Source organism: Leguminivora glycinivorella, chromosome 12, assembly GCF_023078275.1.
Source record: "Leguminivora glycinivorella isolate SPB_JAAS2020 chromosome 12, LegGlyc_1.1, whole genome shotgun sequence".
Lineage (NCBI taxonomy): Eukaryota > Metazoa > Arthropoda > Insecta > Lepidoptera > Tortricidae > Leguminivora > Leguminivora glycinivorella.
The window spans coordinates 2,593,702-2,619,122 of NC_062982.1; the positions used below are offsets into that span (position 1 = coordinate 2,593,702).

A 25,421-nucleotide genomic window follows, 5' to 3' on the forward strand; every position below is an offset into this window, starting at 1 on the left:
AGTTAGTGTCAAGTGAGTAACATCACATGTCAAAACAAATAACATTGGGAAGTGATAAAGGCACATGTTCAGCAAATATTTTTATTTTTTTAATAACTCGATAAAAAGTTAAAACGCTAGTTTCTTAGAGAAATTAATTGTATTTGATCTAAAGAACCATCCCTTAAAGTTAACGGAATTCAATAAAAACAGGGTGTATATAGCGTATTTATTAAAATCTAAGAATCAATCCAAATGCAATTTTCATTATTCTGTGAATAAGCACTTGTAAATTGATAGCTAGATTTTACAAGAGCACGTGGACTTGTGGATGCCTTTTTGTTGTAGTCTCTGATGAGAGTCTTGGAATGGTTTATTACTGGCGTGTTCCTCCAGAACTGAATGGTTTTGTATTTGCAGTAGATCTTTAGGGTTAGTTTCGTAAGGCTTTTCGGGATACCGCACTCTATTACTTACCCTTTGCCCCCGTAAGTGCAATTTTTGGTAATACAAAGTGAACCTTTTCTCTATAATTTTTTTTTTCTCACTCGAGTAAGATCTGAACTCAATTCAAGTTAACACTGTGTTGGGGACATTACCGGGTTGATGATGAAAACTATTACTTGTACCATCACTTTACTTTATTCGCTCATAACAAACATATTAACAACCAATTTACAATAAATAATTCAAGACTTCTTCACTACAACTCGTCTGTACTCGAACTGGCCACCGTCACTGTATGACCGCCATTTTTATAACAATCCAACATGGCGGAAACCAGTAACTAGTATGAGTCAATTGATATTCTTTAATACTTTCATCATAAATAACAGTAAGATAAATCAAAATATAAGGCATTAATAAATAATTACTCTTACAGCTCGGCCATCCTGTTCGAGGCGAGACCCTTCGCCAAAGCTTAATGTGAAATAATTCAAAAGAAAGACAATACCAGTTTATACAACAAAAAAAAGTGTAGTATAATATGCATTTGAAATAATTCTTAAACAATAGAAATACAAAACATATAACACTTCATACCGATACCTTTACCACATAATTACGATATGCTGTAAGACTGATATTAGCAAAATATTATTTATTTATGGAAGAGTAATTCTCAATTATAATAAAACTATAACTTACGTATACTAAAAATGGATTTTTAAATATTTCTATAAACCTTATCAAGTGTAAAGAAAGAGCATTAATCAGACATAGGCCTGTGAAAAATAAATATATGAATAAGATTTACTTCGATTTAAATTATTGAGATCCAATTAAATTCATTACATTTAATTAAATTCATTACATCCAATTTAATTCATTACATCCAATTAAATTATGATGATTAAATTAATTAGAAGGCATTCACAAGTTATAAACATATTTCAGTAAACAATGCAACACTTCACTGCACACTTCACTCGCGAAACATAAGCAAAAAGAACATATTTACACGATTTTATGATATCACCACCTCATCACATGATTGAACGGAATTCCCGTGCCGCTACGGGGCAATAGCATCATGGGCCACCCAAGCTCTGTCAGCCTGCTGCCGCAGCTGCTCATCATGGACGCTGGATATTGCGCCGCCAGACGCAAGCTCGCATACCATGCCAGCATTTAAGGACTCAGTCGACGATCGAAAGAGGTATCTTTACCCTGACCCTCTCTCCTGGGCACTCCTGGGTCGGAAGTGAATCTACACCCCGACCCTCTCACCTGGGCACTCCTGGGTGGTAAATGAATACCAGACCCTGGCCCTTTCACCTGGACGCTCCTGGGTCCTTGATCTGAAACTTGCAACACTTTCTTTAGAAACATAAAATTTCGACTGTCTTCGAAATTATGGTAAAATTATTATGGTTCGGTAATCAATTTAATAAGTCACAATGTATTGATAGTCGTTATGATTAAATAAATTATTGTCGTCACTTATTAATATATCTCTATACTGAGTAATTATATTTAAGATTTTTCTGATTTATGCAGTATACACATCTGCAGAATCTTTAAATACTCAAATAACCCGTGATTAATGAAATATCGTGCCTAATTATTTATTTACCATTTGTAACGTATTATACATATTATATTAAACAACTATTTAAGCACCATCGCAAATACGACTATGGTGCACGGTGTACGTCTTTATTTTTTTTTTATTCTGTTATCATTATTACTTTTTTTAGGTTCTAGTGAAGATTGATGCAATAGTATGTCGAAATAGAAAACTTCTTTATATATCGGGGATATAATTAATGTAAGTTAATTCCAAGTTATTTTATTTAGGTTATAGGCCCATATAAGTGGAATTAAATTGATCTGTATTTCTGATTATACACGGTGTTTCCGGTATTACTCAAAACCTCAGACACCCCAACTGATTTTTATTTTTTTTAAACTCATCTAGAGTATTCATCTTTTAATCTGATCGTTACTTTTTTTTTAATTGAATTTTTAATTTTCTGTACAGCTCTACTTGACTTTTAGCTCTACACTCAATAAAATAATTGCTAACTACCATCATAAACCATAAGACTATTTATTTGTGTACGTTACTGCAACGACATAAGGTTTACCAATAGACAGCTAAGATGTCACTGTAAAACACTTTAAAGCTTTGTCACAGTAAACTTCAAATTGGACAGGTAATCGCAGTAAGCAAATAAACTCAATATTCAAAATGACAAGGTTGTAATTAGGTAAGAGTTGAATTTGTTATGACTTATGATAAACATTAAGATTGAACTGACAAACAACGTCAAACTAGTAGCGGAAAAAATAATCGTCCATGTAACCAGCCAGTATTAATACCCCTAAATACTGAAAAAAAGTAAACAACCCTTAGCAATGCGATATACACAATGTTATATTACGAGTACAATAGAATGGGCACGTAAAAAATAACTAATAATACTAATTTAAATAAAAGTATTACCCCCATCAAGATATAGCTCAATCGATTCTACTCTCGATTCTGAACAAACTGTTTTCAGGTTTTTAGTGTTAATAAGGTTTTGTCAAAGAACTTTTGAGATTCATTTTTGTCAACAAGTTAATATGATTGTCACATGTTTCTATTGCTATTCGAATTGCTATTTATTATAGCGACAGCCGTTAGATATTATATACATAAGCAATGTGGCTGCAATGACATAGATAAGGTATATGAATAATCATTATTCGTACTGCTTACAAGCTGTGGGGTTTTCATATAATTATCAAGAGGCCTATCCACATATACATCAAGTATAACTTTATTTTCTATGAAAGGCTATTGCGAATTTAGACAATGAATATTATGTTGGGTTTCTACATTTTAGTTTTATTCCTGATATCTATGAAATGGGTTTATACATTGACCCTTTTATATTATTCTTAACGAATGTAAGTATATCGCAGAATATTTGTCTTACAAAGAGTCATAACAGATACTTGGATAGGTCTCTTCATAACCGATACGAGGTATATGTACTTGACTTTTAGTATGTACCAAATATATCACCAACAAAATATGCTAAGTAATAAGTATAAGTTGCGTATGTTATTCAAATTTATTGTTACTTCTGATTCAAGAATAATAATTTAAAACATAATGTTCTTTGTTACTTTATTTTTGAGAATGAGCACCCAAGGTTATATTACACATAAAGAACTAGATACGGGTAGTCAAAAGAGAAAAATGTAATTACTGTACTACTTAACCAATCAAAAAGTCGCCATAATTGTAATGTTTGACATTGTCGATCATAATATAAATTATTAAAGATTGAAGTGTACTTTTATATTAATGAAATAAATAAATCAAAACTTATCTAATGCAGCGATATTCGCGGTATAATGTGAATAAAACTAATTAATAACCGCTTTATGAAACATCATCGCAATGTAGTTTGAGCGATTTAAGCTTTCTGAAGAAAAACCAAGAACTGCATATATATTATAAGCCATGAGACCAGAATTTATGCATGCATTATAGCGATGTACTTGTGTTCAATTAATATTATATATAGTTACCCTTTATTTTTTTAATTAAATAACACATTATATCGCCTTGAATAATATCGAACTTACGAAGATCTTTTTTTTTCATTGGAAGTCGACAAAATGATCTATCATATCATTAAGGTAATAATTTTTATATAATACGGGCAAGCGAGATTACGTGTCCGTCTAATAATAGGTTGGTTTTCCGTGTTACTAAAATCACATAACGCATATACTCTCATAATGTCATTGATAAAACAATTTTTTTTAGATGCTTTTGTAGGTATTTATGAACATAGTAAAATTTTTAACTCAAATAATAAAAGCACTCATGAACATGGCATTGCGCCTCAAATTATCTGTAATTGACTAACATTTTATTTAAGTTTTCCCAACTACATATCCCGATTGTTAACGTAAGGCGTGTAATGAAATATTAGAATATTATTTTTGGTTGATTATTTTGAATCGATTGCTTATATCAGTAAGAATTCTACTACTTATATTATTGTTTAATGTATTATTTATTAAGATTAAAATTAAACGTTAGCACGTTCATCAACGTGTATTAAAATTAAAAGCTTCGCACGTACATCTACGCGCTTCAAAAGTCGCACGTTCATCCACGCGCTTAAAATACTCGCACGTCCATCCACGCGCTTAAAAGACTCGCACGTTCATCCACGTGCTTTACACTAACACGTCCGTCCACGTGCATCAAACATTGATTCCATAAGATTCATGTTACATTGTGCCATAGGTATCCTCCTTGTTGATATCTACCAATAAGTACCATAATAGCGTTACTTGTATACCTTGTACTACAATCAAAATATTTTATTATTCACGCGTTATTACTTATTACATGATTATGAGTTATGACCAAATCTACATATTATACCTTGTACTGTGATCAAAATAGTCAAACGTACAAAAAGTGTACTGTAACTACGGACGAATTTTATTATTCACGCGTTATTACTTATTACATGATCAATTGATCATGACCAACTCTACATATTAACCGACATGATTAATACACCTATTAATATAACTCTTGATAATGACTGACTCTACATCTGACTCTACATCTGACTCTACATCTGACTCTACATCTGACTCTACATCTGACTCTACATCTGACTCTACATCTGACTCTACATCTGACTCTACATCTGACTCTACATCTGACTCTACATCTGACTCTACATCTGACTCTACATCTGACTCTACATCTGACTCTACATCTGACTCTACATCTGACTCTACATCTGACTCTACATCTGACTCTACATCTGACTCTACATCTGACTCTACATCTGACTCTACATCTGACTCTACATCTGACTCTACATCTGACTCTACATCTGACTCTACATCTGACTCTACATATGACTCTACATATGACTCTACATATGACTCTACATATGACTCTACATATGACTCTACATATGACTCTACATATGACTCTACATATGACTCTACATATGACTCTACATATGACTCTACATATGACTCTACATATGACTCTACATATGACTCTACATATGACTCTACATGATGACATCTCATTTGCCTGAATTATGACTATTGCAATATATAAATCATCATTGCAATTAATTATTATTATTTATTTATTATTATTATTATTGATTTATTATTTGGAGAACCAACAGCTTACAATTCAGGATAGATAATATAACCCTAGTAACAAACAGCCAATTATTAATATTGAATTAGTGTTATTTCAGAAACAAACAATGATATCATTGATTAAATTCACAGCATTATACATTAGTTGTCGATTTTCCATCGAATACATACCCATGATCATCATGGTAATATACGAAGAATGATTTGATATACATTGATCAGATACTTGCGCCATCACTGGCCATTGTAGAATAGTAATAATAAATGTAACCTTTTGCCTGCCGTCAACAAGCAAGAGGAGAGACCAAGCACTTCAATTTTCATGGAATTAAACTTTGTAAAATCTATAACACAGTTAAAATATTTGAGATTTATACTAATGATGATTGATCATATAAGGAAAAACATTTTTGTTTTATAACGAGTTACTACTCGTATATCCGAAAATGATTTCACGAACAACCAGAGGTGACCAAACTTTTTTAAAAGAAATGATAACGATCATATTATTAGATTGTTGTTATAGATTGACAACTGCTGTAACGATACCACTGCTATAACGATAAACATGTTTTTTTAAAACGACTTGACGTACAACATATGCTTTACAGATGAAGATTTAGAACTTAGTTTGATTGGAAATAAACGTTATATGGTAACATTCAATCATGTTCTTGCCAATCAGATTAAACATAGCAAAACTTTAATTTTCTAGTTACGGTTAAGCTTAAGACTTCCTTTTTACAATAAGAAGTCACATTATTAAAACAGATGGATATACAATCCGGCATTTTAATACAATAAAGTTAATTTCATTAAATTTTAAATTCAGTGACAGAATTGAATGACAGTGACACAACTTCGATTTAACGATTAATGTAATGGATTCGATTCACACAAAGTATTTAAAAACTTAGTCCAGGATTTGGGCACGGTCCGGCATTATGCCGTGTCAGATGGAAATGACTTTTGTATACATTAAAAATATTATGATCAATATCGTACTTAACGCATCAAATATCAAGTAACCCTGTATTATATAATTTTCAATTTGAACTAAAATCAACATGTCATAATATGTATACCTACATATTTTTTTTTTTTACCAATATTGTGTCCCTTGACTCAAGAAATTGCAATATTAGAATATTTTATGATTACATATTTTTACACAGCTTATATAATTAAATATTTATTTTAAATTGTATTCCAGATCTGTATAATCTGATAAGTTCGAATATGTATCATAATTAAGTAACAAGTATTTGACCCATGATTATTTTCTTACTGGTATAACAAATGTCACCACTTTTCAAAAACCGAGATGTGAATTTGAAGCAAAATTTTGTTAGCCGTTTTTAACAATTCGAGGCATTGCTAATACAAAGGAAAAATCGTTTAATCAAGAGTTTATTCCTATTGACAAAGTGCCAGTTTACTCATAACTCCACGATTTCTTAAAGACATACTGTCACAAATTGACCGCTGCAGCATATCGTAGCGCTTAATGTGTAAAATAATATGCAATTTTCTGAACAAGTTGTGTTCCATTTTGGATTCATAAAAATAAGAAATCGTTATAACTTTTAATAATACACAGTACTGAGGGTAAGTAAATGTAATGATGACATCTTTTTTTTTTTTTTAACAATAATGTTAAATAATGAGAAGTGATTGACTACTGCACGTTTTATCAATAATTATACTTTTGTTTTATGCGTATTATTGATCTATTGATATAATTTACCACAATTATTTTATTCCATCAGATTTTGCAATATAGTCATGACGGTAGATTATCAAACCAGTTCTACAACGCCAAAGAAAGAAAAATAAATGTCTCACTTACCATAACAATTTCAGTGCACGTTTCGTAAAGTAAGATAATGGTACTTCCACAAAAAAAAAAAAAACCAAAGGAAAGAAAACCTTACGTTCGTGTGGCGTGGCAAAAATCTTTACCGATTCTTGTTTCATCCCACTTCTGACCTGTTGGGGACATTACCGGGTTGATGATGAAAACTATTACTTGTACCATCACTTTACTTTATTCGCTCATAACAAACATATTAACAACCAATTTACAATAAATAATTCAAGACTTCTTCACTACAACTCGTCTGTACTCGAACTGGCCACCGTCACTGTATGACCGCCATTTTTATAACAATCCAACATGGCGGAAACCAGTAACTAGTATGAGTCAATTGATATTCTTTAATACTTTCATCATAAATAACAGTAAGATAAATCAAAATATAAGGCATTAATAAATAATTACTCTTACAGCTAGTATAATAAATGTTACGGCAGAGACATTGCATATTAGTTACAAGCTATTATTGATTTTGTATTACATTCACTAATAGCATTAGTTTCGAATTGACTATGCAATCCGGTTCAACTAGTTACATAATTTATAGTTACCAAAAGCAATAACGAAAACTAAATAGGTATTATGATTCAGATATCATTCTGTGGCCTATTTTACAATAGGCTACTTGCCTCCTAGTCAAATCAGCTTCTTTTTAAGAACTGTCAAAACGAATTTGAACTACTTGTTAATATGGAATTCATATGAAATTGAACTGAATGACGTCACGGTCAACTCAGTTACTTTATATATTTCTACCTGACCTATTAAATAGAAATTGGATTTGATAATAACTTGTGTTCATGTTTTTCTTATAATTATCTGATGCTTTATTTCGTGCATGGTATAAAATATTTTATTTTACTTAACTACAGTCAAGTTCCTTATAGCGACAAGTGTCGTCCGACAGTGACACATTGCCTGCCCAACAAGGAAATATTGACGCCGAGTAACAATGTTACTTAGGCACTGGTCCCACCGCGAGCTAGTAAGTGATGAGCTATCGGCTGACGGCTATAAAAACGAACAACAGTATATTGTACAGGGAGATTTTGTCAACGAGTGTTAAGACGATACGGTAGGGGTCAATTCTCCATACAAACGCTCTCGACTATTTCCTCCCTGGTTTTTGAAGATAGAGCAATGATTTTTTCAACACAGATTGTTATTATTTTTATCTATGTCGGACCGTTTTGATTTTTTTGATATTCTGCTTTTTAAAGACTCCAGAGCCAATCAAAAATTTCCAAAAACGGCCTTTTTCATTGTGGCTCAAAAAAAGGTGTGATACTCAAGATTAGTAACAATTAACCAAAAAATCTAAACGGTCCGACATAGATTATTTCATTTTTATTCAGATTCTCAAATTTCGTTCCGATTGATTAAGTTTTGAAGGAGGAAAGAGTCGAGAGCGGAACCTCGATTTTAAAGATTTTTTTGAAATATCTTTTGACTGAGTTGTTCTTAATGGACAATTTTTTTTCGATAAATCTAGTTAATAACACTTGTATATTTAAGAGTTTTGAATGATTCACGGTTATTTTCATTAGACTTATATTGACCGGGATATAGACCGTGATTACCTTTTTGATTGCACAGTTCTTGCGGTCACCTAAGGACAATTTTCCGCTGGAAAAACCTGGTGTGTACAAAGTTGAGTGCAGTTGTGGCAGTTCTTACATAGGGCAGACCAAGCGCACTATTGCCTGCAGAATTAAAGAACACATTGCTGCAGTCAAAAAGAACGATACTCGCAAGTCTGCTATTGCTCAACATCTCATTGAGTCGGGTGCAAATCATTGGATCGAGTTGCATAGTCCTAAGGTAATTTCGACGGAACGCCACTACATACCGAGATTGGTAAGAGAAGCCATTGAGATTCACAAATATAAAAATTTCAATCGTGAGGATGGCTTCAAACTATCTAATGCAGTGTTTTTCAAAGTGTGGGTCGCGACCCCCAGGGGGGTCGCGGCACTTATCCTGGGGGGCCACGAAGTTTAGGTTTAAGAGAAACTTATGACAGGCTGATTTCATTTTTTCTAACTTAATGAAATCAAATTCTTGAAAAGTCAAATTCTTATTCCTCTTTTTTGTATTTATATATATACCATTGTTGAAAGTGTCAGCTCACATAAATATGAAAGTAGCAAATGGGATCAAGCCATTATGTGAAAATCCAGAACGCACCAATTGAAATGGATACCAACTGCAATTTATTAGCAATCTACGAGTAATCAGATGCTAGTTCCAAAATTTGCTTCTTTCACCGAGGCGTACGCGATTTATTCAAAAAAGGATTCAAAATACAACTTTTTGAGAAATATCTTGAGAATTGTATTTTTTAAACTTTGCAAGCTCTCCACCATAACATAAATATGGATTTCTACGTTCACGTTCATATTGTGTAAAGATGTTGTCCACAACTCTATTTTTGCTAGAAATCCGTTAACTTTATCTGCTGTAATTATGTTTACGTTAAAGATATCGCGGCAAGATACTCGTTTGCTACTTTCAATAGCCAAACATAATCGGAAAATAAATCTGCAAATCCAATTTTGATAACCCCCGACGCAAAAACGATGGGGTGTTATAAGTTTGACGTGTGGCATCGTATATCCCGAACGGATGAACCGATTTAGATTTAGTTTTTTTTTGTCTGAAAGCTGAGTTAGTCGGGAGTGTTCTTAGCCATGTTTCATGAAAATCGGTCCACTATGTCGCGGTCGGGGTTTTTCAAAATTTTAAATTTTAATTTTTATACTTGATATAGCTAATATTTGGCAAAGAAAGAGCTATAAAGGGGCGACACCATAAAATTTGAAAAATTTAAGGAATCCAGTCATAAAAAACCGGGAAGTCAGAATTGAACCGCGACACCATAAAGTTTGAAAACCACTGCTCAGTTTTTCCGTGATCATGATGCATGCAACTGCGTCGAAATATCGGGAGCTCGACAAAAATCAAAAAGGTAATCACGGTCTATATCCCGGTCAATATAAGTCTAATAAAAACTTGTATATTTAACTAAAATTCCCAAGTTTAAAGGGGGGCTCCTTTCCATTTTAGCATTTTCGCTACCGTATCCTCTTAAAACTCGCGACAGCCGCAGGCTGGAGAGAGTTATAGACACGAGTTTACAAAATCCCTACCTCCTGAGTTACACAGACAAAAACAGGAAAACACAGAGAAAAAAAACCATAAAGCACCTTCAATGAAAGGCGGTGTTGTACTGCTCGTTGCTATGCAGTCACGATTTCCTGCCAGATTCCAAATTATAAAGATTTAGACACGTGAAATTTACAAAGTAAATGTAAAACACACTTAAATAATTGTAAACCATCAATTAAATGCATTTTTCATAGCGTATAATATTTTTTTATAGCTAACAAGTCCTTGGATGATTGAAACGTCTTTTGCCTTAAGGATTGCCTGTACGGATTGTATTAATTTTTAAAACTAAATCCATTACTCCCTTGGGAATAAAATAGTACATTATTTTTCAGTACATGTAGACGAAATGTGACCTTTAAACAGCGAATGTGATGAAAAAGATAATCACTCCCGTGTGAATAAAAGAGACACGGCGATGTTATACTAACTCGCCCAGCGGTGAACTATCAATATCGCCGTGTCTCTTTTATTTAAGACGTGAGTGATTATCTTTTGTTCGTTTTTATAGCCGATTGCTCATAGCTTACTAGCTCGCGATGGGAACAGTTCCTTAGACTGTGATAATCGTTCTATTGCGTTAAGGCCGCATGTTGCTTCTCTATATTTATAATTATTTGTTTTGTGTCCACTGTATCTTTTGCTGAGGTGTGCCAATAAAGAGTACCTATTCTATCTTAGGCCCACTTGCACCAACCACTTAACTCAGGGTTAGAGGGCTGTCATCAGTCAAATTCGATATAAAATGGTGGGTTTACCCTCCATTTTCGTTGGTGCAAGTGGCCCTTATCAACTCAGACCATTTAGCACGCGCACAAGTTGCCTTGTCGCGCGCGAGTCCATACCTACATCAAGCGCGACTTCAAGTGGACGTAGTTACGCAATAACGTTCCAATCCATATGAAATTGTCATTAAGTTTTAGACCTTGTATGAAACACAAAAGTCTTTCATTTCAATGACAATTTTAGATGGATTGGAACGTTTCTGCGTAACTACGTCCAAGTATGGACGCGCGCGACAAGGCAAGTTGTGCTAGAGGGGCAGAAATAGGCAAAGATATGTCGGTGTTAAGTGTCAATATATATGGTGAGATAGTCTACTGATATTAGAGAACGATAGAATTAACCCATAACATTCATATTGCATTACCATGTTTGAAACTAGCTAAGCTCGTTAAGCCGACATTGTTAATCAAACTTCTAATTCCCATTAAGATTACCCTTCCTCCTTGTTTCGTTCCCTTCTTCCTTAGGATTAGGGATTAATACTTAGATATTATAAATGGTGAAAATGTTAAATAGTAGGCATATTTGTGAGTGTGTTTAGTAAAACGTCCCACTTTATATGAATAAACTGGCAAAGCGGCTTTATAGCAATCGACAGAGTGGGACGTTTTCCCGTGCACACTCACATTTTAGTGTAATTTTATAATGCTGATATACAGAATTATCAATGGTAGATTTTGAATAAAAAAATATTACCAACAAAGCGCAAAATGGTCCCGTGTGAAAGTTCTATAAAAGCACTAATAAAGGAATTATATTACAAAATGTCATGAAACAAAATATTGCCATGAAAGACGATGATGATGTAAATCATTAAATGTCACCAATTTTTATCATCGCTCCCAAAAAGGACTACCACTAGGCCCTAATGTAGTGAGATAATGATAAGTAGAATTTAAAATGTTATTTAAAATAAGTTTCACCAAATAACCTTGGAGGCGATATGCAATTGGCCGGTAGGTGGCTCGTATTTAAGTAAATATAACCTCATTTTTCTTCCCCAATTGCTAAAAATACCAAAAATAACCCTCCACTTAATCGCCCCGCCGTCCAAAATTAGCTTTACGCGTTTGAGTCACCGCTTTATTCGCCATTATGCAGCGTGCACTTGAGTGGTGACGTCAATACGTGTTTACTCACAGCCGAAAGTACATGATCCCGAATTTGAGTTTGCTCTGGGGAATTGAATGATTTTAGATGTACAAGAACCAATTGGAACCCTAGGCCACTCTACATCAAGCATGTGAAAATGACGAGCAGTAAGAGTAACAATCAGATTTATAACGTCACTATGACATAGTTCTACAGTGGCCTATAGGGTTCCAATTGGTTGACTGTACATACATAATTCTGAATTTGAGTTTGATGTAGGGAATAGGCTAGTTTCCTATACTTAAAATAAAATATTTTATGCAGTGTACGAAATAAAGCACCACATAATTAGAAGAAAAATATGGACAGTAGTTATGTTTAAACATAATTTCTATTTAATAAGTCAAAGAAAAAGATATAAAGTAAATGAATTGACCGTGACGTTACTCCTCAGTATTTCATAGTAATTCCCTATTAGCGAATCGTTTTGACAGTTCTTAAAAAGAAGCTGATTTGACTAGTAGGAAACTATTAGCCTATTGATATATTGTACAGAGGAGACGTCAGAGCCACGACACACGGACAATGGCGATCAAATATATGAAAGAAACGCGCTCCTACTCCCACAGTCTAAGCTCGTGTAGGCAAACGCGTACTACGCTTGTGTGAGTGAGATGACAGGGCGACTTGCGTTTTAGGCGGTAACTGTGAGGTAACCGAGAGCGGGTGGGCGGCACTTTCAGCGGGAAGCAGGGAGTGACCACTGAGACACTTTGTATCGGATATAAATATAGCAGCAGTGTTAATAGTGATTTTTTTCCATTACGCACGGTGTACTTGAGTGGTGACGTCAAACCGTGTTTACTCACCGAGAGCGGTACATGATCCCGAATTTGAGTTTGCTCTGGGTAATTGAATTATTTTAATTATTGTACGGAATGTACAGACATATGGCCCGATTACAATTTTTGTATAAGATGGTACGATAAGCACTAAGTAGATCACACGTCGGACAATGGCTATCAAATATATGAAAGAAACGCGCTCCTACGCACACAGTCTAAGCTCGTGTAGGTGAACAGTGAGATTACAGGTCGACTGGTCTCGTTCGCGAGAGCAGGTGGACGGCGCTTTCAGCGGGAAGCAGGGAGTGATCATACTGTACAATAGGATTTTTTATTATATTGTGAACAGATACACCTTGTATTAGATAAAGCAGTGTTAATATTGACGTTTTTGCCATTATGCACAGTGTACTTGAGTGATGACGTCAAACCGTGTTTACTCACCGAGAGCAGTACATGATCCCGAATTTGAGTTTGCCCTGGGGAATTGAATAATTTTAGTTTATGTATAGACAGACATACTTACGCCAATTTCACAACAGTGACAATTGTCGCCCGACAGTGACACTTCGCGGTTCATTGCCTGCTCAACAAGGAAATATTGACGCTGAGTAACAATGTTACTTATCGACCCAGAAATGAGCAATTCTTTTTTTTTTTTTCCAATAAAAAAATTTTGATTGTTCTAGGGAATTTTAGGTCAATGGTACTCAGAATCACGAGTACTTTCAATCTCACTGGGAGACAAAAAGTGTCCCAGAATTTCCATACATTTTTGTTACCTTCCTCTTTTGTTACCCCATACAACATGTACGGAAAATGGTAACAAAATAAGAAAAATTGTATGGGACAATTTTTTTAACTACTAGGATTGAAAAAGCTAGTAATTCTGAGTAGAAATAGCATTTTTTTTTTTTAAATATCACACTTGTCTTCATAAAAGTGGCAAAAAAAATGCTCAAATAGGCACAGAATTGTCAGCGTCAAGTGTCAATGTCTCTGTAGTAAAATAGCCCACTGTGGTGTTAAAAACATTGTCATTGAAAGCAGTATTTATGGTAATCGTTACGGTAATTTTAATTAAAGTATAGGTACCGCTTTGAATTGCGCGTTTACATTTTAAATAATAATTTAAATTAGATGAGGTATTTGAATTCGTGGTTTGTGAAACATGTGTTGCAAAATTTATTAAAGCAGTCTAGTTTAACTGTCAGAATTATTTATTGCATAGAATACGAGATTTTGCGGTAGATTATGTGAAGCTGTCGACGAAATACGGTGCGTGATAAGTTCAGTTTATTAATTAAATTAATACATGGACCGTACAACTTGCAGAATAAACGTTTGTGTTTGAGGCATTATCGGCTTTTATATTTATGACGCAAGTAGTAAAAAGGAACTTACCTGGAATTCAAATATTTTGTATCTTGCACGAAATATAAAAGAAGCTATTTTTTTAAACCCAGTTTCTATTCAATAAGTCGTATACAAAGATATAGGTAAAGTAAATGAGTTGAACACAATTTCTTGCTAATTCTACATTAACGAATCGTTCAAATTCGTTTTGACAGTTCTTAAAGAGAAGTATCTAATCAGCAACAACTCGAAGGAAAGTAGTCCAATGTATAGTTTATGCTTCCGATTTAGCCTACAAGATGGCAGAACCTCCTATGTACAGCAAAACTTACGGTAACGGTAGATGGTAGCACTTGGTTTGGCGATGACTGTGTGCAGTACTCATACAAGTTGCAGTCGCCTTGCAATTCATCTGTATCGGCATAAAAGCGCTCAAAATTGTCGATATTTATATAGGGTGTTCAACTGGTGTCTGACGTCATCCCCGCACGCGTCTAGACCCTGTGTTTACGTCTGCATTTAGACTAGCCGGAGATTTGCGAAACCGCACTGTGTGTGTTTACAAACATTTTATGTATTAGGTATATGCTAGTTTTTCCTTTGGGTTCTTTCGCCTACTTATTATTTTTAATGTGAAAGCTGCTTATTTAAATAGATAGTTAGATACCTTATAAAAAATGCGCAATTACAGACGCCAATTCGGGTTTCGGCACCGAATGGTAATATTTTTTTTAGTATGAATAGGTAGACGTTTGACCACGATCACACCTGATGGTAAGTGATGATGCGGTCTACGGTAGAGCACGCTTACCTATGAGATACCTATTTACTCTGCTTTAAAGAGAGTAAATTTACTTAAAACTACTACTTTCGAACGAAAGGTATAACTATTGGATCTTGGCACTTTGTTTCGTCGCCCTTCAAGATAAAGTTATTTATTTGCAAACATATAGTAAGGTTGCTAGAATTCAACGGCTGTGCGGAGTATTAGGGTCACCAATGCACATTTTGTTGAATGCCTACAGATAGAACTCACGTCCAAAAAAACTCGTCACTTCAGATGGTTGGCACTATGAATTCAACAAAACACCGTTTGGCCTTGCTAAAGCACCAAGATGTTTATTACTTCATTATGGCCATTATGAATTCATCCAAAAACCGTTTGGCCTAACTAAAACACCAAGTAGATTTTGAAAGCATGTGTTTTAATCTTGATAACATCAGATCAAATACGACTCATTCGGTTTATTCAAATAATCTCAGCTCGTAGTTTAAGATAAAACGAATAGATTTCCTATCCGCCATTATCTTGTAGCTCAGACCCCCTCTTTTTTTCTAACACGATAGCGTTCGGATCCAACCGGTTGTATCAAATGATAACGAGTGTCTAGACGCCTTGTTTAAGTCTAGATTTAGACTGAGCTGAGATTTGTGGCCCAGCCGTACGGCTGTTTACAAATATTTTACCGTAGTCAAGATTTATAGCTTCTGTTGGGCCTGTGTAGCTACCATGAGTTCAGTACAAAGACATACGTAACTCCGTATAGACGGATAATGTCTAAGAAAACAATGTTCATAACTATTCCAAATTTTAAGTCGATAGCATAAGTAGTTCTCGAGATATTTAGAAATGCGACAGACATGACAAACAGACAGACGGACAGAGCGTCGCCATAAGGGTTTTTTTGTACCTTTTGGGTACGGAACCCTAAAAACGTACCTCAAAGTCTTAGGGAAAAGGGTACAGTGACCTAGATGTCATTACACCTTTGGGGAATGCTCAGCTAGATGGCGCTAATATTAATATTTGACATTTTAACATATCAAGTTAACAATGTGGGCCAAATTGTCAAAACAGAGGTTCAAAATGGCAGATGGCAGTCTATGCGCTGTGATTACACATTTTATTTTGACAGTAACTCTCTATAATACTCGATACCCTTTGGTTCAGTTATAGTGAATACATAACTTTAAATATACATAATCTTGAATGCCGGTTTAGGACGGCTTATTGACGTCCCCAGATTGCTTGACTTTGCATAACAGGGAACACTTTGGACAATCGCTCAAGCAAGCTGCAAGCGCAAGGAATGCAATTCATTCGGGCTACACAGGGTTTGAGTGATTCAGCCGGTTATACAGTGGGATCCAGTGAACCGATAAACACGCAAAGCTCTGTGACAAATATTCGCAATGGATGTGGATTAATATAGGTTACAAACAAGTTACAGCGAAAAATGTTACTTTATCTGTTGAATTAGTAAACCTATTATTTTATCAATCAATCATCCTCTTAGTCTATTTGCCACCTCGTTGTGAAAATTTTCAGCTTTTTAAATCAACATCTTCGTGCACTCCGCATTAGGAAAGAAACTTTCTGAAAACCTCAAGAAACCTAGAAATTCAACTTTTTGAATATAGTCAAAGCTTCCACGAAATGATGTTTATTATCACCGTTGAAAAGCGACTAAATTCAAATGACATTTCGCACATAAGTATTTTGAAAAACTCATTGGTGCGAGCTGGGGTTCGAACCCGCGACCTCCGGAACGAAAGTCGCACGCACTTACCGCTAGGCTACCAGCGCTTATTGAGAAAGTATTGGAATGTTTCCTTATAATGTTCCTAAGCAAGAAAATTCCTATTAGGCTATCGCGCATGTTTACAAAAAAGAAAACATAACTGAGCATTTATTTTTTTTGCCACTTTTATGAAATGTGATATTTTTGAAAAAAAATCTGCTATTTCTACTCAGAATCACTAGCTTTTTAAATCCTAGTAGTTAAAAAAATTGTCACATACGATTTTTTCTTATTTTGTTACCGTTTTCCGTACATGTTGTGTAGGGTAACAAAAGAGGAAAGTAACAAAAATGTATGGAAATTCTGGGACACTTATTGTCTCCCAGTGAGATTGAAAGTACTCGTGATTCTGAGTACAATTGCCCTAAAATTCCCTAAAAAAAATCAAAATAAAAAAATTACAAAAAAGAAAGAAATGCTCAATTAACATTTTTGACGAATTTGAGTTATTAGTAACATAGTGGTAGTCTAAGAAGGAGCTACAAGTAGACCATAAATATTATAATTACATACAAAAACAAGTTTAATATTGCTCCACTTGTCCAAATCCACAAAATGCACGGTGACTCTTCTGTATAACGTATCCACTGAACATTATTGTATTAAAGTATGAAACTTAAAGCGCTTCCCTCATTATGCCAAATTAATCCTAGCACAGCAAAGTTTCCATACAAAGCTTTTGTGGAAGCTAAGACCTGGTAAGTTTTAGCAAACAATAACATTCTCATAATACGTTTTATACACAAATTAACATTAACATGTAAGTTTCTCCAGAAACTTCCTGTCGCGTAGATAAACTAAGGGATGAACTGTGCCTTCTGCGGTATTTTTATATCGATTCAGCCTTCAAACCTTAAATAGTGGTTAAGGAGTGGAATGTCCTGCACGAGTCTGTGTTTCCGCATGGGTACATGGGAGAAAATACAACCAGTTTTCATGTTCGTTCAACAAGTTTTTTGGTTAAAATAGCGCCTACGTGCTCTTTGGTTCAAACAACAAGCTACTTGTCATTTGAATCGGCAATATATATGAATCAACAAGTCGATTTTATAAAAACAACCTGACACATATTGTTTTAAACATACGTTTGGCTGATTCAAACGGATAAACCGCAACAAGTCGAACTTGTTAAATTCACAATGCAAATTTCTCTCAGTGTACAATCCAATCTTTAAAGCAAGAGTAAATAGGTATCTCATAGGTAAGCGTGCTCCACCGTAGACCGCATCATCACTTACCAGGTGTGATCGTGGTCAAACGTCTACCTATTCATACAAAAAAAAAATTGAGTGTACTCCTACCCGAAATTAGTCATAACTTTTTCATTCTGTAACACCTACTCTTTTTATGTTTTTATGGTTTTACTCAAAGGTTGTCTGGAAGAGATCGCTCTTCAGCGACAAGACCGCTTGCTCTCTGCCTCTATTTATAATCAATTATTTTGTCTCCGCTACATCTTTTGCTGAGGTGTGCCAATAAAGGGTATTCTATCTATCCTAAGAGCAGGCAAGGCATTTACAACTTCTAATTTTGTGGGTTTTTATAGGTGACAACCTGTCTGCTCATTTTCCTCCCACATAATATATCATTTCAGCAATTCCCGTCAACTTTGTACAATGCCACGTCAGCAAATTTTAATTGATCCTATTTTGTTACCACATTTAGTAATATAATTCGACTTTCGTAAGATATATACAGGATAATTGTTATAATTAAGAAAATATAGATACTAGAGAACCTTAATGACGAAATAAAACTTAATAAAATCTCGATTCATCAACAAAATCTTGGTAACAAAATAGGAATTAATAAAAACAAATTTAACTTTTCCCTTAATTTTTGTACAAAGTTGACGGGAATTGCTGATTTATAAAGATGCTAATTTTAGTTCATATACTTAATTTATTTTGTGAACACGACCAAATTCGTGCACTGTTAGTACTTAAAAAAGTAAATGGACTCTTCAAAATATGTTACGAAACTCAGTTTTACTTTAATACTGCTTTCCTAGAATCCAACCCCTAAAGTGGACTTCAAAATTAGTACGAAAATACTAAATGGTAGTGGATTGAAGTAATTAAACTCTCTGCGGGCATCTCATTTTGACTAATTATAAAATGATTCAGGGTAAGGCATTGGTTCTACCAAAATCGAGAAAGCGATGATCTATCTGCTATCATCATCATATTCATATTCATTTATTCATAAAATTAACAATTTTATATGTCAAAGTTAAAGTTAAATTATCATAATTAGGGTACAATACAATATTACATTTAAAAAATAGAAAATACTCTCAAATAAATTCAATAATTAATTAAAAAAAGAAATGGATGTCGAACAATAATTACAAAAAATAATAATAGTATGTAATCGTATTGAACATTAATTTGCATGTCTTTCCCATCACGGAACAATGGTGTTCCGGACCTTTGGGAGGCGTGCGCGGGGCCGAAGCCAACGCGTAGAGGCCCTTTCGACACTTTAATGAAATGTAAGGGGTACACCGCGCGGATGTTGCCCTTGCCCGTATCATGGGACACACGCAGAGGCAACACCCGCCAGGGTGTAAGGACTATTTGAGAGTTAATGGAATCTAAAATGAACTGGTCTATTTTGATGAAAGTGATGGACTAAATACTGGGCTATGGATAAAAACCGGACGCCTGCCTAATAAAACGGTATCCAATTTTATTTCCGGCAGACGGTGACTCGTCCCCACAAGATGGGCCCCCACAAAAAGCGACATCCAAGATGGCTCAAGGGCAACACCGGTGTGAGAACTCAAGGGTGTCGAGAGGTGTACACCGCTTTCTGCCCAGTGGCTGTTAAGCCACTGTACCAACTCGCGTCTTATGCAATGCAATTTGCATTATTATTATAGTATTCGGAGATGTCATAAAAAGCATTAATAGTCAGCCATTTCCTTAATTTACTATAGAATGTGGCTTCAATTTTAATATTTTTTATGTTGTTGGGTAGTTTATTATAGATACCTGGTCCTGCAATGAGAACCGTTTTATTCGATTTCGCAAGTCGACAACATGCTGAGTGTCAAATGTTTTGATGTTTTTGTGTGATACGTGAACTTTTAAATGTCTTTATCAACAGCCCTTTATCGCCCACTGCTGAGCATAGGCCTCTTTTCTAGTACGCCACTTTTCCCGGTCCTGGGCTAGTCTCATCCAGTTGTGACCCGCTATTTTCCGGATGTCATCGACCCAACGAACCAACGGATGCCAGGCATTCCTTACATTTGCAAGCTGCCACAACTTCGTTAACATTTTAGTCCACCTGCCATCTCCTATCACCTATTACCGACCGGTCTGGCCTATAGCGCAGTGACACTGCCTGCTACGCCGCGGTCCCGGGTTCGAATCCCGGTAAGGGCATTTATTTGTGTGATGAGCACAGATATTTGTTCCTGAGTCATGTTTTCTATGTATATAAGTATTTGTATATTAAATATATCGTTGTCTGAGTACCTGCAACACAAGCCATCTTGAGCTTACCGTGGGGCTCAGTCAATCTGTGTAAGAATGTCCTATAATATATATTATTATTATCATCACCTGCTATCGGCTATAGGAACGAACAGAAGATAGTCGCTCCGATGTAAGTAAAAGACGCGATGATATCGCGAGCGAGTTTACGTCACTGAGCGATGAACTAAATCGCTCGCTTTCTCTGCTCCAACCAAAAGCAGTAAGCGATAGAAATGAACGAAATATAGGACCGCTTCCATGTAAATATAACCTAACCTAAATTAAAATTTTGAAAAAACCCCCGACCGCGACATAGTGGTCCGATTTTCATGAAACGTGCCTAAGAACACTCACGACTAACTCAGCTTTCAGATAAAAAAAATCTAAATCGGTTCATCCGTTCGGGAGCTACGATGCCACAGACAGACACACACAGACACACAGACAAACAGACAGACAGACAAACTTGGGAGCGTTTTTATTTATTTATTTATTATTATTATAAATGGGCTTACACTTTTCCACAGATTAGCCAAAGGCAAAGACGTGGCCTACGATGGAGTGTTTGTTTCGTTTCTATAGCCGATAGCTCAAGGGAGCGAATATTTTTTGTTCGCTTCTATCGCTGATAGCTCATCGCTTTTGGTGAGACCAGGGCATAAATGTATGTTAATTTAAAACAAGGTTGTACAGTTACAAAGAAAATACTAATATTGCAATGTAAAATTATGCTGGCTTTGACTTTGTGCATTTGAAAATGGAACAACGGAGCGGTGCAACGGTGGTGTGGTTTGTTGCAAAGATAATTTATGTTTATGAGACCTGAAGGTTTATAATTGAGTTTATATTGTTTATGTTTAGATATACTTGCTATGCAAGAAACCTGTAAGGACAGTAGGAAATTAGACTTTATTGTAAACAGATTCTATTAGGTATGTTGCATTTATGGAAGAAATATATACAGTTGTGTCCTTTTAAAGGATCAAAAATACGTAAAAAAAATAAGAAGTTATTTTCTGCGTATTTTCAAAAAAGTCAGATGATTATTTTTAATGCATGTAGATTGAAATAAAACTATGGAAACGGATTAAATCGCGTATAATGAATTTATAATTCATCCCGACGTTTCGAACACTTTACTGCATTCGTGGTCAACGGGTGAGTAAGGAAAAATTACAAAATGACATACAAGAAATACTAACAAACCATGACCACAAATAATATAGATTTTTATGGCAGGTCCACACACTATTAATAAAGCTAGTTATACAATATTCAAAAAAATTACCATTACTATGTTGAAAAACAATTCAACAAACGTCGGGATGAAATTATAAATTCATTATACGCGATTTAATCCGTTTTTCATTGTTTTATTTCATGAGTAACTATCGCGGTAACCGAAGACAATATTATGAGCATGTCTCCGCCAACAAACTGTTTTTACAGTTTGGCGGGCACTTTAATAAATGTAGCCAGGTTATTTTTTTCTGAATAAATGATTTTTTTTTATTTTTTTTTTTTTTATGCACATAGATTATTTCAAGATGAAATGTGTGGCAAATCATGTTTAAAAAAGCATGACCAACTAAGCCAAGAAAACTAATTAGACGTCGGTTTTTTTTTTGCTAAAAATATTCTGTAACTCAGTTTCATATTGACAAAAGATACAAGTTTGAAAATTATAGCTAAAAAAATATTTAAAATTAACCCCCCCTTGTTTCAGGAATCGTAAACCGTGGCGACTCATTCCGCCGCCGCCGCTCACGATCCGGTTCCCTCGCGCCTTCGCCCGCGCAGCCCGAGCCTAGCGAGCGGCGCGTGGTCGCCCTACACAGGGTCGCCATGGTGGGCGCGCCTGGTGTTGGCAAAACGGCGCTGATCAGCCAGTTTCAGACCAGCGAGTGTATTAATGCGTATGACAGACAGAGAGGTAAGTCTTTTATCACTACTTTAATCTGTATTACAAAATACTACGTCATAAATTGACGCATTTCGCTAGTGAGCGTGCAAGCCGAGCCTAGCGAGCGACGCGTGGTCGCCCTGCACAGGGTCGCCATGGTTGGCGCGCCTGGTGTTGGCAAAACGGCGCTGATCAGCCAGTTTCAGACTAGCGAGTGTATTAATGCTTATGACAGACAGAGAGGTAAGTCTTTTATCACTATTGTAATCTGTATTACAAAATACTACGTCATAAATTGACGCATTTCGCTAGTGAGTGTGCAAGCCGAGCCTAGCGAGCGACGCGTGGTCGCCCTACACGGGGTTGCCATGGTTGGCGCGCCTGGTGTGGGCAAAACGGCGCTGATCAGCCAGTTTCAGACCAGTGAGTGTATTAACGCGATGGTACAATAAAGTGTTTTACTACTACTACTACTTCGTCATTGTGACCTTGCGCTAGTGAACATGCAAGCCGAGCCTAGCGAGCGACGCGTGGTCGCCCTACACGGGGTTGCCATGGTGGGCGCGCTTGGTGTGGGCAAAACGGCGTTTATGAGCCAGTTTCAGACTAATTAAGTTTATTCAGGGCTTTACAATCATACTGCCAAAAGTGCCTAAGTAACTTTATTGTGTGTATAGATAAACTTTTTATTGTACAAAGAAATATGAAACAGTACAAAGAGAATCCTTTAAGGAATTTCTTCCAGCTAACTTTTGAGTAGGTAAAATATCGCTAAAACCGTTGCCCAGTCCAGCAAACGACGTGGCCTTTGATATCGGTGTCGGGAAAACTAGAACAAAATATATTATACTTAATAAGAATGAAAACCATAACAATTCTCTAACAACACACAACCTAATTAAAAAACAGCTTCTACAAGAACAATAAAAAATTGCATAAAGCGTATGTTATTTTCTACTCAATAATAATAAATACATCGATATGTAACACAATGAGAGTAATCCATCGAAGCCTCTTTTGGTTTGGGGACCGATTTTGGCCGATTTTGCTTAAATAATTCGAAATGCTTTTCATGTGCTACGCTACACCAGGGAAGCGATTTTTGAATCTCGCATACGGTATTTTGTCACTAAAATACCGGTTGAAAACGGTGACTTGCTTATTAATTTCAGTGACAATTTTCTGAATTCGAACGCGTGAGACTCAAAAATCGGCCCGCAGTTTTAAAACTCAATTCTATTTTACTCATAATCAATCATTAGTTCATTACTACTGATTTGCACTAAGCGATTTGCATCTAGCTTTTTCATGAGAACGACTAAGAAGTGGAACTCAACTTCCTGCATGTCTATTTCCAGCCCACTATAATTTGGATCTTTTTAAATCAAGAGTGATTTTTTTTGGGTAAACATGCTTCATCCTAGATAGACTGCATCGGCAGCGGCACTTTCCATCAGCTGAGATTATGGTCAAATGATTTACATATGAATATGAATATGTAAAGATTTAGTAGGTACTCGTACCGACTGTTTTACATTTTGTGAGCACCAATCATCATTTTGAGACTGGCGCTAGTCGGTAAAGAAAGTAGACTTCTAATAAAATCGTTTAACAGCAGTTCGAATCCTGTTGCCTTTTTCTAACGCATGGCACTATCCCTTTCAACTATTTCGTTTCGTTTCGTTTTAGGGTTGGTAATAATTCAGGCATTATCTTATCTGTTCTAGCGCATGCAAGGGGACTTCAAATTACCCACCCTCATGCTACGTAGCAATGCGAACCCAACGGAACATACATGATCTATACTATATTATACTATATCAATACTGATATTATAAATGGGAAATTGTGTGCGTCTCTTTGTTTGTCCTTCTTTTACGGCCAAACGGAGCAACGAATTGACGTGATTTTTTAATGGAGGTATTTAAAAGGATGGAGAGAGACAATGGCTACTTTTTGTGTCCTTCTTACCCCCCACTTGAGGGGTGGAAGTTTGCAGTTTTGCATGGAGCATTCCGCAATTTTCGAAAAGCTAGTTTTTTTTAATAAATTGCAACACAAAATTGTTTATCCAGAATCGGCCTTTTTATTTCGTTTTACAACAATAGATCTTTTTATACTTTTTGAGCCTTTGTTATGCCTGTTACCTGATGAAACGTTTCGTTAAAATTCGCAACAATTTAACCGTTTTCAATAGGAGTATCGCTTGAGGAAGCTATGAGAAGTTTTTTTCGAGTTCATTGTTCACTTGTTTTTTAATTAATCTGAGAAACAGACATTGATCTTGGGATATATTTTTTTAAATGTACCTATAAACGATGTAACATAATAGGCGAGACGATTAAAAAAAACTAAATAGTCCATCAGTTAGATTATCAAAGAATTTTAGACACGTATTTTTACTCTTTTCTCGTAAACGATAAATGACGTCGGTACATTGCGTTGAAGTTTCGCGTGACGTCACGCCTAGATACAATGTTTACTTAGAATTGACGTCACAAGCCCCCACTCCGGAACTTTGATGCTCTATATCGTTGTATTTTTTTCATTAATTAGAAAAAGCGAAAAATATGTGTTCAGTATTTTTGGACGATCTAACTGTCGGACAAATCAGAATGTCATTTTTTTAATGTAGTTGTCATCCCTATTATAAAAACCGAATAATTGTAGCAGTATTTCTGATCATATAAACTGTGT

At 35.3% G+C, this 25,421-nt stretch overlaps 1 protein-coding gene across 1 annotated transcript in view; it reads left to right on the forward strand.

The window, feature by feature from the left end:
- Positions 1–25,421, forward strand: part of LOC125231951 (GTP-binding protein REM 1) — a 288,730-nt gene that overhangs the window by 204,378 nt on the left and 58,931 nt on the right. Inside the window, exon 2 of the mRNA XM_048137557.1 lies at positions 22,548–22,754. Coding sequence (XP_047993514.1) covers positions 22,548–22,754 — 207 coding nt within the window. The remainder of the gene's footprint in view (positions 1–22,547; positions 22,755–25,421) is intronic.